Source organism: Rhinopithecus roxellana, chromosome 9, assembly GCF_007565055.1.
Source record: "Rhinopithecus roxellana isolate Shanxi Qingling chromosome 9, ASM756505v1, whole genome shotgun sequence".
In the NCBI taxonomy this organism is placed as follows: domain Eukaryota; kingdom Metazoa; phylum Chordata; class Mammalia; order Primates; family Cercopithecidae; genus Rhinopithecus; species Rhinopithecus roxellana.
The window spans coordinates 143,546,165-143,564,979 of NC_044557.1; the positions used below are offsets into that span (position 1 = coordinate 143,546,165).

At 43.3% G+C, this 18,815-nt stretch overlaps 1 protein-coding gene across 13 annotated transcripts in view; it reads right to left on the minus strand.

Moving 5' to 3' along the window:
- CSGALNACT1 (chondroitin sulfate N-acetylgalactosaminyltransferase 1) overlaps positions 1 to 18,815 on the minus strand; it is a 364,179-nt gene that overhangs the window by 42,235 nt on the left and 303,129 nt on the right. For all 13 annotated transcript variants that reach the window (XM_030937623.1, XM_030937624.1, XM_010363491.2 and 10 more), the window contains one exon: positions 9,942 to 10,158. In XM_030937623.1, the coding sequence (XP_030793483.1) occupies positions 9,942 to 10,158 (217 nt within the window). The remainder of the gene's footprint in view (positions 1 to 9,941; positions 10,159 to 18,815) is intronic.

Here is an 18,815-nt window from a genome sequence, read left to right on the forward strand (position 1 = left end):
TGCAAGGAAATCACCTCACTACTCTTTCCTAAGTCAATTTTCTACTACAAATGTTCAGGTATGTGATGAACATCTATTTAGGCTTTAAGCAGTGTCGCATGCAAATGAAATGACATATAAGAGACCTGATGTTCCCACTGTAGTCTTCCATGGTTACAAGAAGAAATTCCTTGGCACAAAGAAATTGGAAATGAAGAGAGTTAGTCGGGCTAACTAAAATCTGGCTTTAAAATCAGCATTCTTCCTTTGGTTTAGAGGGTCATCTCCCCTCTCCTGTGTCAAGATAAATTTATTGATATATAATTATTCTATTCCATCATTTGAGTAGTCTGATCAGTGTTAAGAAATGAGTAAATTTTGACTCTCAATCAAGCAATTTGGACCTATTTTCCTAACTGTCCATTTCAAAACAGAAAATGAGATAATTTGCCATTTGGTCATTTTTTACTCCTGGCTAGATAGATGTTCCTACATAACCCCTGGCTCGAGTGAAATAAAAATCAATTTCTATTAAGTCCCCAAAGAGAAACTTTTATCCAAATACAATGAATGATATAGATTAGTATCTCTCAAACACATTTGCCATCCAACTTTCTTGGTGCAGCTCTGGTGTACAAATAGTGAAATGGCCTATGGGAGAAGTAGAGGGGCTTGGGGAAGGCAGGAGGATTAGACTATGCAAAATATATCATTTTCCTGTTGGGGAACACAAAGAAACTAGGAATCTCTATCATGATCCAACATTTGATGACCTGAGGCCTTTCTGTCGCATAAACCAGCCTAGCTTTAACGTGCCAGGCTCATTTCAATTTCCAAGATTCTATACTTATTGCTTTAAAATAATTTTCCTGAGATTTTCAGAACCATCTTAATGGTTCTAGGCCAAAAAAGTGAACAAAAGAGAACTGCTCAAGAAAATTCAAGTACAAGATTTCCTTGATACTATATTAAAATATCATAAATGTTAGAAAGAGAACATTAAGACAAAAATTACCAGTCAAGTCTGAGGAGGAATATAGCAACATGAAAAGGGGTTCTCAGTCCAGCTGGAAGCAGTCAAAATAAAAAATCAAGTAAACTTGGAATTGAGAAAGGTTTTTTTTAAAGCAAAGTGAAGAATATTTTCCATAAAAATTCTGCCTTTTTCCCCTCAGAGAGGCTTAGAGATAAGGACCAAAGAAAATCTATAGTTTTGTTATTATGAGGTTCTTCCTGCTATCACAAGCAAAATAAACAATGAAGTAACCAGCTGGCTTAAAATCTAGAATACGGAAGGTAAGAGAAACAAAGCAGCCAAAAACCAAATTTGAGAATAGTTTCAACAGCAAAATGGGGTGGAAGATGAAAGAAGAAAGATGGGGAGGAGGGGGAGGAAGGGGAGGACAAAGAGGAGAGGGAAGAGGGGGAGGAAGGGGAGGAGAGGGAGAAAGGGGAGGAAGAGGAGGAAGGGGAGGAGGGGGAAAGGGGAGGAAGAGGAGGAAGGGGAGGAGGGGGAGGAAGAGGAGGAAGGGAGGAGGGGAGGAGGGGAAGAGGAGGCAGAAGAGGAGTGAAAAGGGGAGGAAGGGGGAGGGAGAAGAAGAGGGGTGGGAGGAAGAGGGGAGGGGGAGGAAGAGGGGAGGGGGAAGAAGAGGGGAGGAGAGGAGAGGGAGGGGGAGAAGGAGGAGAAGGAGAAGAAGAGGAAGATGAAGTAGGTTTAAGCCAATATGCCACTGGACAAAAAGGAAACAGAAAAACAGCAGGAGTTACATTTAAACCAAGCTTTCCCTGGTGAGCTCCCTCTGTTCCCAGCCACAGGTAGAGTCTGCAGAGACCCAAGAGAGGCGGAGGGGAGGGGCATCAAGGGGTGAAGAAACTGCACATGAAGCCTGTGAGGGTCCCACATTAGCCAGGACAATGACGGCAGGAGAGAAGAAGCCTGCCACCGTTCCAGGCATCTGATTTCCATAAACAAAAATGAAGTCATTTGCAGGTACAGTGTCTCACACCTGCAATCCCAAAACTTTGGGAGGCTGAGGCACGCTGTAAAGTGATCTTTACAGAAGATCACTTGAGGTCAGGAGTTTGAAGCCAACCTGGGTAACAAAGCAAGACTTTGTCTCTATGAAAAATCCGGATGGATGTGGTGGCATGCATCTGTAGTCCCAGCTACTCAGGAATCTGAGGTGGGAGGATCACTGGAGGCCAGGACTTTGAGGCTGCAGTGAGCCATGATCACACCACTACACACCAGCTTGGGCTACTGAGCTTTTTTAGAGACCCTGTCTCTAAAAAAACCACAAAAACAAAATGGACTCACACAGGCACATACATAGCCCCACAGCACCAAGAACAGAGTAGTCTATATTGCTACTGAGGGGTGCAGTGGGACTTTTATTCTCACTGAGAGACGACAATACTCAAGCTTTAGCGTCAAGTTTTAGCATCATGATTTCTTGTAAATCCGAGGAGTATCATTTATTTGGTGGTTCAGTGCCTGTTAAATGAAGGCCCTGGGTGCTAGGAGAAAGCTCATCTCACCCAGTGGATGACAGACTTCTCTTCACTAAATATGAACAGCTGGAGGACTCTGGCCTTTATTTTACCCCTTTCTCCTTGCCTTTTGGGACATTCTGAAACCTAGTGTTTTTGACAAGTTTTAACTTTCTATTAGTCCCAATTTTTAGGTGGACCTGTCCCTCTTCCCATATTATTATTGAGTCCTTGTTCATTGAACTTGATAAAAATTGTTTTATTAAACTTGTGTTTTTTAAAACACAAATAATTTTTGAGAGTATTTGAGATGACTATAATGACAAGAAACAATAATGACAATAAATAACCTAGTCCACACACTCTGCACATCAAGAAATCTATTTCGTCCCCAAGGACCATCCCAAGCACTGTTTTACAGCACAAAGATGTGGCATTTGCTTCCTTGTAGATTATACCCGTGCCTGGCCAGCACTCCGGGTGAGCCATTTTCTGCATACCTAGCCTTCCCCAGAATCACTTTGTGCCTCGTGACCAAGGCTGCTCCTTCTTGGGAATTCCAGGTTCCACATCTCTTCCTTCTGTCCAAGAAGACGTATTTATTATAAGTTTAAGTCATGCAAGTCTTTTCTAGGTGAGCAATTAACAAATTGATGCTGAAGTGGAATAACCTACTACTGGTAATAATCTGCATAGAACTGCAAGGGGCTGGGGACCATCTGGACCAAGACTTTGCTTTTAGAGAAGATACTAAAGCTGAGATATATGAAGAAACACGTAAAAGATTCCTCAACCAACTGTATGAGAGCAAAGGGTGCTGATATTTTAAAGGTGATGCATGGGAACGACAATGCTTTAAATACATTAATCTCAAACAGCAATCACTGCAAACTGTGTGCCAAAAATAGTTGAAAATGGCAACAATTTTGCCACCAATAAATGACCAATGAGGGAGACATAATCTTCTGCTGTGAACTTCAACAGACTGGAGGCCAAGGAAAGAAATGGAAGGTTCTACATTAGCTCCCTGTGGCTTCTGGCCCCACTGGCCACCTCCAGAAGGGAAGCTAGTTGGTAAGAAAACAGAGGAGACACAGGTCCAGGTTTGAGAAGACAACCTGTGGGACCTCGGGAAGACACAGGAGACCTTGGCTTCCACCTAGGACCTTGGCACCAACAGCAGGAAGAGCCACAGCAGGCCATTTTGGTCTTTCTACAAATTGTAATGAAAGTGGAGAGGGAAGGTAGTTGCATCCCAATTACTTGCGAACTAAGCTTGTGAACTAACCCCTGCAAATAAAAAAAAAAAAAAAAAAAAAAAAGGAGCGGGGAAGGGGAGATGTGACGTAAGCAAAGGAAAAAAGTTAATTACACGTAGTCAAGATACTTTATCAGAACAGTTAGAGGAGAAGGGATTAGAAATACTGAGAGCAGACGACATATATGCATCTCCCCCACAACCCACAGAACCGTTAGAAACAGAGCCAAAACTTTCCTTTTTCCTCTTTTTGACTGGTAGGCGTGGAAAGAGCTGCTGAAGACGAGCACGTCAGCTGGAGACGTGAATAAGTGGTGCTGACTCTTTGTGATGTCCCAGGCCTCAGCCCTTATATAAAGGCATGCTGAGAGCCAAATATGATACACCTACCCTTTGGGAAAACAATTAATTCCCCCCACACCAGGTGAGCCTGGCAAAACTCACACATCCATCCCAGGGCTCAGAGGAGCCAGAAGAACAGGGAACTTCAACAAAGGCAGTACAAAGCCCCTGGGGGTTCTTCCTCTCCTACACCCAGCCTTTATACTACAAATAAAGTGAACAGAGACATACCCTGTCCTCAAAATATGCACAATTCTCAGTCAAGATGAGGAGAGAGCCAAGGAGAATCCACCCATCCTATGTTCGAGCAAACAGAAGGCTGGGTAGTCCCCTGCACATGATGAGAAAAGATAAAAAAGAAATCATAGCAACCACATCCCAAGAATCAGAACAAAATTAAAAGAAAAAGTTAAGACACAGCATGCAAAGCAAAAGGAAAAAATGAGTCTGAAAGAAAATGTAAGTCAAACAGAAGAAAATTTCTTAGAAATGTTTCACTTTATTGATAAAAATATGAATTTAATTTTTAAAAAGTCCAATGAGAAAACAATAAAAACAGCAGAATAACGTCAGCAGGCACACTGTGTGCTCAGAAAATAAATCAAGAGCCAAAATGCACAGAAGTAATACGTTAGAAACAGCAAGGTACATAATAGATATGTAAGAAAATCAAATTACTGACACAATAAAGGTTTAAGTGAAAGCAGATAAAAGACAAAGGCATGAAAAAAAACAGATGCTAATAAATGCAGAAGACGCGTAAAATATATAATTGTGTCCATGAAACAGAGAATCCAATAAATGAAGCAAAGAGAAGAACTCAAAAATAAAGCATCCAAAAATGTTCCTGAAAGAACCCACAAAGCAAAAAAGGAAACTGTACTACAGGAAAATCAGTTAAAGAACGACAGACATTGGCCAGGCGTGGTGGCTCACACTTATAATCTCAGCATTTTGGGAGGCCGAGGTGGGCAGATCCCCTGAGGTCAGGAGTTCAAGACCAGCCTGGCGAACATGGTGAAACCGTATCTCTACTAAAAGTACCAAAAGCAGCTGGGCATGGTGGCAAGCACCTGTAGTCCCAGCTACTCGGGAGATTAAGGCATGAGAAGTGCTTGAACCTAGGAGGCAGAGGTTGCAGTCAGCCAAGACTGTGCCACTGCACTCCAGTCTGGGTGACAGAGTGAGACTCCTCCATCAAGGAAAGAAGGAAGGAAAGCAAGGGGGAAGGGGGAAGAGAGGGGGCAGTGGGGGAAGGGAAGGGAAGGGAAGGGAAGGGAAGGGAAGGGAAGGGAAGGGAAGGGAAGGGAGGGAAGGGGAGGGGAGGGGAGGGGAGGGGAGGGGAGGGGAGGGGAGGGGAGGGGAGGGGAGGGGAGGGAGGGAAGGGAAGGGCAATGGACGCTGAGGTGAGACATACCCTGAATAAGTGAAAGTAATTAAAGACTAATTAAGGAATTCTTCAGGCATTCTGGCAAAAGCCATTTACAAGAGAGACAAAATAAAGTGGTCTTAAACTTCACCTGATCATTCAATGCCAGAATATCTACAAAGTCCTGAGGAAGGAAAGTGTATCCCATGAATTTTAAGCCCAGCTAAGCTGTCTGTACACGATAATGACAACAAGTAGATACTCCATTCTCAAACACTTCTGACTTTTCTTGAAAACCTTTCTTGACCATACAATACAGCCAGCTAAGAACTCAGGAATGGAAAATTATTGGAAGAGGACTGCTGATGAGTACACGAAATCCACTTAAATCCAGAACTAGAACTGTAGAAACTGTAGTTATAAAGCAGAATGTAAAGGCTGTAACCCTATCAAGGTCAAAGTAATAGATTGCAGCCGGGCACGGCAGCTCATGCCTGTAATCCCAGCACTTTGGGAGGCCGAGGTGAGCAGATCACTTGAGGTCAGGAGTTTGAGATCAGCCTGACCAACATGGTGAAACCCAGTCTCTACTAAAAATACAAAAATTGGCCGGGTGTGGTGGTGCACATCTGTAATTCCAGCTACTCAGGAGACTGAGGCAGGAGAATCGCTTGAACCTGGGAGGCGGAGGCTGTGGTGAGCCAAGGCTGTGCCACTGCCTTGGTCACTGGGTGACTGTGAGACTCTGTCTCAAAATAAATAAATAAATGATTGCTAACAAAAATCAGATGAGACACAGAAGGCAGAAAGTATAGCTGTGCTGAGTTCCTTTTGTACTGCAATTTTCAGTCAAGTTACAAAATGGAGTGAAAAAATGATAATTCCAACATTTTTTGTTTTGCAAAAATCACTTTTTAACTTCAGCGGAATCTCTTGGGAACTAGTCTCTCACAGTGAAGAGACATTTTCTTAAAGTTCAGCAAATCCTTTATCATACTTCCAGTTTTCTTCTACAAATTTAAGCAAGATACATTTTAAGTCTATAAGTAGAAATAGAATGTATAGTATATCTCATGTTGCACTGACTTATTCCCAGCTGGCAAGCAATTCTTCTATCTGCAGCTATGCAAAGAAAATTGCCCAGAATGACGTTCAACTAATGTTAATAATGGTTAATTCTGGGAGGTGAGACCTGGAGTGACTTTTTAAAGAAAGTATTCCTTGTGCTGTTCTACACTGCTTAAACATCTTATAATAGCCAAGTATCACCTTTTACAAACTAAAAAGTCATGTTTAAATTATAAAAGCCAAAAATAATCTTTCACTGAATCTTTAAACAAAATATAAAACATATGGTAGCTATATAAATATTTAGAAAACAGAGAAAAAAAAAAAAGAAATACAGATCGCTTCCATTGTCATCTTCAGTGTCAACCGTAGTTCACAGTCTCCAGTCTGGGGACGAAAAGGACTTTATAAAGACAACATCCAAAATTTTTTAAGTAGCTGTTTATATTTTCTCCCAGTAATTTTATGGTCATGTTCATTGCATTTAAATATTTAATTGAATGGAATTTACTTTGCTTTTTGGTGTGAAGTAAGAATCACATTTTTTTCTGCTATGTTTGGCTAGTTGTCCTGACACCATGCCCTGAATAACCTCTTCTTTGGGTTTGAAATGCCATCTTTAATAAGGTCTTACGAAGAATTAAATACCCACAGATATTTTCCCTCTCACATCCCAGTGTTTCAGAGACCTCACCACACTCAGAAATGCCCTGACTGTGAAGTAAACTCCCTACTCAGCCTCCTGCTCCAGTGTCAGCTGTCCTGGGCAGCTTCTCTTTGTGTCCCATTGTCCCCTGTCTGTATCTCTGCCACAGCATCTGGCTCTGTATTTGCAGCTTCTGCTACTCGTGAAAGTAGGCACCGCGTCTTGAATTCATCTTCCAATCCCTCGCATCTGGGTAGCGTGTCTAGCACATGCAAAAGGCTCTCAAAACATCCTCTCCAGGTCACAAGTTTTCCGCCACCCATCCCTTCCTACCTACACGAGCAAGAGACATCCAAATAGTAAAAGTCCATGGGGTGAGCTGAGACGACTTGACTCAAGGCAAACTGCCCCAGGATTTTTGTGTTCTTTTAAAACATACACTGGAATCACGTTTCATTTCACCCACTCCATTTTGGAGGCTTGTAAGCTACTCATTTGACTCTTCTCAACCACACTTCCCCTCCTGTTTTTTTTCCTATTGTTAATTGCTTAAAATTCTCATGACACTAAGGAAACAGCTGTTTATATATGCCCAAGAGAATCCCGCTATTTCAGGCCCCAGGAGTCCTACAGGGAGGACCTGTCCTTTCACCGAGCAGTTACTTCCCTAGTGTAAGCACCACCTCGGCAAGCCTAACATGTCCAAGGACTCAGACAATCAAAGCTCAGGACCCTGAACTCAGTAAGACATAGGCAGCTTCTTCGCCAAAGGGACTTGCTACAACCTAGTCCTAGAAATGGGCATTCTAGCTGCTGACAGCAATGATTTCACTTAATGCCTAATGCAAACCACATTCAGGTTCCACAACCGCATTCAGAACGTTGCAGGTTCAGTCACTCTAGAGATGTAATGTTTAATCAACCAGTGGCACTGTGCCATTCCAAAGGGAAGGCCTACAGAGAAAGAGAGCAAAAACACTAAAAGAAGGTCGAAAGAAGCCAAAACTATAAAAACACTCACTTCAGGACTGGAGCCAGAGGAACACTACAAACAATTCTGTGATCACGCACAAAGGAGTATTCCACAAACTGGGAAAAGCTCAATCAAAGAACCCATCCTACTTTGGATTACATCACGGCTAAAGGCAGGTTCCAGCTAATAAAAAAAGGTCACAAACTAAGGAAAATGAAAAAGCTAAGGGAATTGAGAACTGCTATACCTTGGAAAGAAAAGACCAGGGGAGCTGTGATGACCACCTTCAAAAATACTTGAAAGCTAATGGTGTTTAAGAAGAAATAGACTTGGTCAATCCTCCAGAGGCTACAACTAGACCCATCAGGCAGGAGAGACATGGAAGCTGACTTCAGATACAAACAACAAAGAACTTTACATCCAGAGATGGTCAACAAAGCAGCAGCTTGACTAGCAATGTAGGCAGCTTCCTGGTGCACACACACATTGCCTAGAGAACCCCATGTCAGAGACAGAGTCTGAATTAAGGGAAGATTAGAACAGATGACCTCAAAGGTCTCTTCCAAGACTATTTGATTCTGATCTTCAAAAAACTTAGCTGTAAGTGGGTTACCCTTTAAATTAAAATAGAATATGCTCATGAACCAGAATTTTGAAAGGTATCAACCACACCCTTATACTGAACATTGTGCCTTTTAATAATGTAAATTTACGAAGATTAAAAATCAAGTCTGGGTACGGTGGCTCGTGTCTGTAATCCCAGCATTTTGAGAGGCCGAGGTGGGTGGATCACTTGAGATCAGGAGTTCAAGACCAGCCTGGCCAAAATGGCGAAACTCCGTCTCTACTAAAAATGCAAAAATTAGCTGGGCATGGTAATGGGCACCTGTAATCCCAGCTACTTGGGAAGCTGAGGCAGGAGAATGGCCTGAACCTGGGAAATGGAGGTTGAAGTGAGCAGAGTTTGTGCCACTGCACTCCAGCCTGGGTGAGAGTAAGACTCTGTCTCAAAAAAGAAATAAAAAATCAGCTTGATCTTTCAAGATTTATAATTAGACAGTAGGATTTTCTATGTTTAAAACAAGCTGGCGAAATAACTTAGCTGGTTATCCTCAGCCAATATGTGCATCTGAGCCATCACAGCTTCTAAGATCCAGCACCGCACAATGAAGGGCTTAAAGGCACACATGTAAAACCTTCATCAGCGTGCCTGAAAAATGAAACCCCACTTACTTTCATTGAGTAGCTACAAAAATGTGGGCTTGAAATCTTCTTGGTATAATTCTACATTTAAGTCTAAGATGATGCAGGTGAGAATAAAAGATTGATTTGGATCCAATGCATTGCAGCCACCATTAGAACAGGACAGCAGGTGAAGGTAGCCTAAAGCCAATCAAGAACACCTTCCAGCGCTCGCCCACTGTTAACGTGGGCTCTGCCACTGCCACCTCCTCTCTGGTCCTCAAGCCTCACGGTTGCTCACTTGCCTGTGAGTCTTCATTCCTGCTATTCCCAAACCCGAGCCCATCCGCAAGTCAGAATGAACATAACAGGCATTCGGTCATTTTTGTAGATCCTGGTGAAAACCCAGCCCTTCCTGCTTTTCCCTTCTGAAGGTAAATATGCTCGTAGGGCAGTTTTCGAATTGCTCTACGGAAAGGCAAATACAAATGATAAACTTTATGTGGGGAAAATAGAGCTGAACAAGAGAAAGGCGGCCTTGTACTCGGCAGGGGAAATGAAGATGACGGGAAGTGATACCAGTGCTCTAACACACACCATGCGGAGGGAGATAAACACGTGCAAACAAACCAACCTGAAATTCTGCATGAACTGCCGGAACTTGTCCACCCTTTTTGCTAGAGGCACGATAACATTGATAAGCGTGTTGGCCATGTTGAGCTTTTCTTTTTTTACTTTCATGATGGGGCCGAATGGTCGAAACAAGACGAGCCGTTTGAATTCGTGTTTGTGGTCCCCTTTGAAGGTGAGCTCGTACAACGTCCCTTTGTCCCTTTCTGTTCGGTAGATCCCTGTTAAGAGAAAAACAAGGAAAGACCGTTCTAAAAATTAACCTTGGCTGCTGAGTGTTTTTTAACCGAGATCTAGCGCAGAATGCCTTTAAAAAGTGTTTAAGATGAAATCTCTCCAACAATTATTTGACAATTCAAAATGCTCCCAATTAAAAAATACCAAAAGAAGTCAAAATACCATGAATTTAAAAATCACAGTTATGAAGATTGCATAAAAACACGGGGAAAAGCTTGAAATGCTGGATACAAACTATTCGTAGGATACGGAGGCATTTGTAAAAGAATTTTTAGGAAATACGCCAAAATAAGACTGACTACGATACAGAGCGGGATTATTTGTTTTTTCTTTTCTTCTAGTATCCAAATTTTCTACAATACGATTTCAAGAATATTAAAATAATTATATTTAATTTTTAAAATGAGCATTAACATTATCTCTTAGAAATTAAGCCTTTTCAGCCTGGGCACAGTGGCTAGTGCCTGTAATCCCAGTACTTTGAAAGGCTGAGGTAGGCCTATCACCTGAGGTCAGGAGTCTGAGAACAGCCTGGTAAATACGGTGAAACCTCATCTCTACTAAAAATATAAAAGTTAGTAGAGTGTCATGTTGCATGCCTGTAATGCTGGCTACTCAGAAGTCTGAGGCAGAAGAATTGCTTGAACTCAGGAGGCAGAGGTTGGAGTGAGCCAAGATTATAGCATTTCACTCCAGCATGGGCAATAGAGCGAGACTCCGTCTCACAAAAAAAAAGGAAAGAAATTATGTCCATTTCAGACGAACTGACCATAGTGAACTCTTTGGTACACCTGGCAGTAGCTCAGGGCTGGTCACATGGGTTGTGGGGCCCTCTGGAAGCTTCTAGAAGCATTAAAATAGATAACACATAAAATATTCAATACAGTGGTATGAATACATCATATTTAGTTTCACATCTTCCTTCCTATCTCTCAGCAGCATGGCTCAGGGAATCAGAGCTACCTACTATGAAGCCAAACTGCCTCGGTTCAAATCCTGGCCCCAGAGGTTTGCTTTGAAAAATTACTTCACGGTCCTGTACCTCATTTTCCCCACAGGTTACTGTGAGGAGTTAATGTTTTCAAATGTGAAAGAGGTTAGAACAGTACATGGCATGCAACAAACCCTCGATAAATGTTAGCTATCCTCACGACTCCCCTTTCTCTGAGAAGGTAGAGAATCAGGAGAGAAGTCTGTGAACCTTTCAAACTGTTTCCCATCCCATGTCACTGTTGCTGAAACTCTACAGAGTGTCGCTTGTCAGGTGGAAGATATGAACCAGCATCTCAGCTCCCCTCTCAGAACAAGCCTCCCTAGGGTCTAAGTGACAGAACTTCCCAATCTAAGGATCAGATGATTTCCCTGATGCCTCAAGATCCATTTCCTTCTAATATCTCTGGTATTAAGAGTATTTTCTCTACAGTCAGGAAACACACACACACACACACACCCCCATATGCACACATAACAAAGGTAAAATTCAACAAATCAGAGAAGCTTTTGAGTTATACAGTAGTCCCGTTTTTCTAGTTTCACTTTCTGCCATTTCAGTTACCTGAAGTACAATATATTTTGAGAGTGAGAGAGAATCAGGGAGGGACACACACAGAGAGAGAAAGAGACCATGTTTACATACTTTTTATTACCATATATTGTTATAATTATTCTCTTTTGTTATTGGTTATTGTTGTTAATCTCTTTCCGGGGGCGTAATTTATAAATTAAACATTATCCTAGGTATGTACGTACGGGCAAAAACATACTATAGCTAGGGTTCAGGACTCTCTGTGCTTCTGGGCATCCAATGGGGGTCTTGGTCTGTATCCCCCAGGATGAAGGGGAACGTAGGTACCCTGGATTCTATTCACGTCTCCTTAATCGCCACAGTAAACTGAGAATGCACCTACCAGTCACTGGCTACAGAAATAAATCTCCAGGGAGAAACCTGACAAGCGACACTGTGTGGAGTTTCACTTCCAGTGACACGGCAATGGAATACAGTTTGAAAGGTACATAAATAGATTTCTCTCCTGCTTAGAGTCGGTTACAGCTTCTCAAGGTCTCTCACAAACCACTCCTTTTTTCTTCCTCACTCTACCTCTTCTCTTTTGTGGGAACTACATGTCTTCCTCGCAAATGTTGCCAAGTTCTCTTCTCTGTTCTTTGCCTTCTAGGAGCTTTTCATCCTACAGCACTGGTTTTACAGCCTCTTTGATTGTGTTCAAAGACTGGATTTCTTTGAGGTGCCACAGAGAGGAGTGTGGTCCTGTGAGTTTTCAAGGTAGTCTTGCATCTCCCTGCTGTCCTCACAGCCCCACCTGAAAACCCAAATGCACAGTTCCCCAGCAGTGAACACAGCTATTTAAAGGCCCAAACACAGAGGAATTACAAGGACTAAGTTCCCTTTGGAAGCCTTCACCAATGCGTTGAGTAAAACGGTATTCTGCTTGACTGCCCTCAAAGTCTGGGAAGCTGAGAGTTTTGCTGAGCTCATGATGGAAAAGATTTCAAAGACCCAGAGGGGAAAGCCATGGAAGAAAAGAAGGTTCATTTCTTAGGAAGCTCAAAGGACTTATTTGAAAACGTTAAGTGTTTTCCTTCAAAGTCTGTTCATTCTTTCAGGGATGTAGTACTCCCTGAGGCAACAGGCTCTTTTCCCATCTCTGATGTTGTCTGGGATCACAAGGTGAACCAGCTCCCAGGGCCCAAATGAGGTGGGGCTGAGTCTGAAAGCAGCCACTTTCACCATGGAGGGCTTATCCACACAGCAGCCACATTCACCATGGAGGGCGTATCCACACAGCAGCCACATTCACCATGGAGGGCGTATCCACACAGCACCCACATTCACCATGGAGGGTGTATCCACAAAGCAGCCACATTCACCATGGAGGGCGTATCCACACAGCAGTCACATTCACCATGGAGGGCGTATCCACACAGCACCCACATTCACCATGGAGGGAGTATCCACACAACACCCACATTCACCATGGAGGGCGTATTCACAAAGGAGCCACATTCACCATGGAGGGCGTATCTATCTGCACAGCACCCACATTCACTACGGAGGGCGTATCCACACAGCAGTCACATTCACCACGGAGGGCGTATCCGCACAGCAGCCACATTCACCATGGAGGGCGTATCCGCACAGCAGCCACATTCACCACGGACGGCGTATCCGCACAGCAGCCACATTCACCACGGAGGGCATATCCGCACAGCACCCACATGCAGCATGGAGGGTGTATCCGCAAAGCAGCCACATTCACCATGGAGGGCGTATCCATACAGCAGTCACATTCACCATGGAGGGCGTATCCACACAGCACCCACATTCACCATGGAGGGCGTATTCACAAAGCAGCTACATTCACCATGGAGGGCATATCCACAAAGCAGCCACATTCACCATGGAGGGCCTATCTATCTGCACAGCACCCACATTCACTACGGAGGGCGTATCCACACAGCAGTCACATTCACCATGGAGGGCGTATCCGCACAGCAGCCACATTCACCGCGGAGGGCGTATCCGCACAGCAGCCACATTCACCACGGAGGGCGTATCTGCACAGCACCCACATGCAGCATGGAGGGCGTATCCGCAAAGCAGCCACATTCACCATGGAGGGCGTATCCGCACAGCAGCCACATTCACCACGGAGGGCGTATCCACACAGCACCCACATGCAGCATGGAGGGCGTATCCGCACAGCAGCCACATTCACCAAGACGACGTATCTGCACAGCAGCCACATTTGTCACAGGCGGCGTAGCTGCACAGCATCCACATTCACCACAGAGGGCCTATCTGCACAGGAGCCATATTCGCCACAGAGGCCATATGTGCACAGCTGAAACAGGCCTCCCGGTGTGGGTGGCTGCGTCTGGTCGAGTTTCTGTTATTTGTGTCAGCAGTGTAACTTCTCCACACAGTCATAAACACAGAAAATGCAGCTGACGGTGTAACATACAAATAAAAATGTATGCAGGCTGAGGAATGATTTTTTTTCCCCTAGTAAAGTCATTTTCTCAGAGGCAGGCTAAGAATCATTAACTTTTAAAAACCTAAATCCAGAGTTGAAAATACAGATAGCAATATACCTAAACCTGTCTCAAGAGATGGACATCTATTTATGAAGAACCTAGAGAATGCAGTAATTCTTATTTATAACAACTCCTACGAATAGAGAATGCCAGCTGCCTTGGTGGTGCCTGCATCATCAGCCGCGGGTGACAGAGATCCCCAGCCATGGTCACTGGTTCCAGGTATGGCACACTGCCCATCAGGAAGGTCACAGCACCCAGGCTCACCCCACACACCGTAATTTATGCTGCTTTCTGTCTTCCACATACCATGCCTTGCAGCAGTCATTACATCCATTTTTTAGCTAGGTTCTCTATACTCTGGTAATTATTTTAATTATATCTTATCAATCTGATTTGGGATCCCTTAATTTCATCTATTTTCTTTTTTTTTCAACTTTTCTTTTAGGTTCAGAAGGAACATGTGTAGGTTACCCAAGTAAACTGTGCAAGTTGCAGGGGTCTAGTGTACAGATAATTTTGTCACCCAGGTAAAAAGCAGAGTACCCGATAGGTGGTTTTCCAATGCTCGCCCTCCTCCCACTCTCCACCCTGAAGTAGGCCCCAGTGTCTACTGTTCCCTTCATAGTGCCCATGTGTACTCAATGTTTACCTCCCACTTATAAGTGAGAACATGTGTTATTTGGTTTCCAGTTTCTGCATTCACTTAGGATAATGGCCTCCAGCTGCATTCCTATTACTCCAGAGGACATGATTTCATTCTTTTTTTTATGACTGTGTAGTATTCCATAGTATATACGTATCACATTTTCTTTATCCAGTCCACAGCTGATGGGCATCTAGGTTGATTCTATGGCTTCGCTATTGTGAACGGTACAATTCCATCTATTTTAAATACATTATTTAAAACTCTCTTGCAACCTAAGTCCACCAAAAACCATACCCAGCCATCCACCCACCATGCCCACAGGCACACATTCCCATCCCTGCACAGAGGGAGCAGCATTCAGTTGGTCTTCTTTAAACATGAAGGACAACACCTGAAAAATTCCTTTTGCCTCCTGGAACTCTTTATTGGTGGAAACACAAAGGAACGGAGAGAACTCGGCGCGGGGGTTGGGGGGAGAAGGCTAAGTATTCCAAGGCAGGAATGGTTTTTCAGTCAGTAAGCTGACACATGCAAATGGCAAGCACAAAGCAAAGTAGCCCCACAAACACCTTCCTTGTCATCTTGTGTAGAACAGCATCTTTCAGGCACTATGCAAATTAAAGATCAAAATCAGGACTCTGGAGCTAGCTTAGGTCTTTGTTTAAACACCCTACCTGGCACCTCCATGTCCTTCCTCCCTTCCATAAATGCTAAGCTTTCTTTGAGTTTGGTGTAATTAATCCTTGTGCAAGCATCCTGATGCTGGTCTTTTCCTACTCAGTGGGCCAGGATCTAAGACCCCCAACTAGGTGGGGATGTCTCCAGGTATGTAAGACAGAGATCTGTAGTCTATTCATGCAAATGTCTATTCCTTCAGCAGGCCAGGAGCTAACCAGTGCAGACACCTCTCTGTACCCTGTCTTCAACTGAGGACCTTCACAAGGGACAAGAAAGACATCACTACTGACTCTCACATTCCCCACCCCCACTGACATGCATGTACACAGGTTGTGACAGATGTCACACTACTGAGCCTATGCAGAATTTCTCTTCAAACTTCCTGCCTGCAAAACATTACATTCATTCTCAAGAGTCCCCTTCACCCACATTCATTCTCAGTCTCCACATTCATCCCTGCCTTCCCTACCTTCCTACATGGAGCCTTGGTCTCCCAGCTGGAATAACAACAAGCATCCGCCAACCCATATCCTGGCCTCTGGGGCCTAGCTGGTCCCACATGTATATCCTTTGGCCCTTATGTGTCCACAGCACCACTCAAACCCCAATCTCCCGAGCTCAAAGTTCTCGCCAGCATCCCATACCACAGAATAAAGTACCAACACCACAGCCCGGCCTTCAAGACGCTCCATACTCAGGCCCCCACCTACTGTACCAGTTGTATATCTTGTTCCCGCCTTTTGTAAAATCTGGGCACCAATAAAGCTGGTTTATAGTGAGCACATGAAACTACTGATTCCAGGGGTCCCCAAGCCCTGGAACGGTACCAGTCCATGGCCTGTTCGGAACTGTGCTTCACAGAAGGGGAGCAGCAGGTAAGTAGGCATGACTGCCCGAGCTCTGCCTTCTGTCAGAATTACATTCTCACCACCCTACGTTGAACTGCACATGCAAAGGATGTAGGGTGTGTGCTCCTTATGAGAATTGAAATAATGCCTGATGATCTGAGGTGGAACAATTTCATCCCAAAACCACTACCTTCCCCTTGTTGTGGAACTGTCTTGCACGAAACTGGTCCCTGGTCCCAAAAAGGTTAGGGACCGCCGACAACTTTCTCCAGTTGGAGAAACTTGAATCCTGTGCACTACTGGTGGGAAGCAACATGGTGTGGCCACTGTGGAACACAGTTTGGCACTCCCTCAAAAAGTTAAATATAGAAATACCATATGATTCAGCAATTCCATATATATCTAGGTCTATATCCCAAAGAATTAAAAACAGGGGTCCTAAAAGATACTTAGGCACTCACGATCAGAGCACCATTATTCACAAAAGCCAAAAGATAAAAACAACTCACACCCCCATCAACAGATAAATGGATAAATAAAATGTGGTCCATCCATACAATGGAGTACCAGCTGCCTTAAAAAGGATGTACATTCGCATACATGCTGCAACATGGACGAATGTTGCAGACATTATGCTAAGTGAAATTAGCCAGGCACAAAAGGACAGATACTGTAAGATCCCACTGATAGGAGGTGCTTAGAGTAGTAAAGTTCAGAGACAGCACAGAATAGAGGTTGCCAGGGGCTGAGGAAGCAGGGACTGGGGATTTAGGGTCTAATGGGTACAGGGTTTCTGTCTGAGAAGATGAAAGTACTCTGAAGATGGACGGTGGTAATGGATGGCAACAATGTGAATGTACTTAATGCCACTGAACTGTCCACTAAAAAATGGTTTAAATGATGAATGTTAAATGTACTGACCACCATAACTGCTGTCCTCTGAAAAAGTCTACCAGTTTCTCACAGACACAGCCCGTGCACAAGTTTATGCGTCCACCTTCTCCTTTTAAATCTGATCCTTCTGCTCTGGGTAGATTCCCAGGACATTCTCAATGCAAAGCCATCTCTCTTCTTCAGGCACTTCTGTCTTAGAGCTTTAAACTCTCTTCCTAAACTATTGTTTTGGCACCTGACCACATGAAAACATCTTGGGCATCCGCCTGTCCAGGCTTACCATTTCCCAGATGAGCAAAATGAGACTCAGAGAAGATGTGATTTGCTTGTGTTAGCCTAACTGGTTAATGAAGGCCTGGAATAAACCCCCACTGAACGATTTACTCCCTGGAGTCACTTTTCATATGCAAAAAAAAAATAACTCAGCACATAGAAAAGAATCCAGATCATGAAAAGAGCATCCAAGAAGTCAGAATAAATAAGGTAAAGTCTGTAGCAAAACTCACTGTACCCAGAGACAACCCTCACACCTACCCTTACAGACTTCCTTTAACCTTACCATAGAATTCTGACAGTCGGTAAGTAACAGCTATCTGAAGTTCCAATCTCCAACACATTGAAAAGGGTAAATTTTGAAAGGAGGGATTTTTAATGGAAAAATATATATATATTCAACAAGAAAACAAAGAATATTTGGGAAAACAAAATCTGTAACAGGTAGAAGTGCTGAGAATGGTAAATAGTGTCAAGCAACATCCTGAGAGAAGGGAGAAGGCAAAATACTACTTTCTTTTAATTATCAATATCTGAAATCATTTAATGTACTTCATCTTTGCCAAAAGGTTGAGAAGCGATGATGATTTAATATAAAGAAAAAACACTTCACCCATGTAAATCGCCTTTGAAGACATCCCTGTAATAGCACAGATGTGTTTACACTTTTGTACCGTAACACATATTCTGCTTACTCTATTCAAAAAAGGAACAGGTAAATGCTTAAGATGTTACTCTGAAACAGTAATTTTTTTTTTATTTTTTTTTTACTATTTTGTTGTCTCACTTTCCTAGAAAATTCTGCTCACATAGCATATTGCATTCCCCGACCACATGAGATAAATAAGGCACTATTACAGTGCCATCACCTGCCAGCTCTGTTTTTACAGGTAAAGTAGTAAACTTGTGACATTTGTGGAAGAGATGTCCTAAGACTGCTATAAATCCTCATATGCTCAGATGCTAGAAAGCAAATCACTCACCCCATGAAATGCAATAAAAATTATCTACTCGGAAGCTGTCTTCATCTGTGGGGCAACAGAAACGTCCCTACTTTCCCCTGCATCACAGTTCACCTATGTTCAGTGGCTCTGGACTTGTCCTCACTGGTTTTATTTCTATTTCAACTGCCACTGAAAGTTTCTTTCACTTGATAAGAAATAGATGCAGTGACTGGTGGACTTGCTGAAAAAATGCGTACATCACCTTTTCTTGTTCCTCTAAACTGCCTTTTTGCAGTATTTGT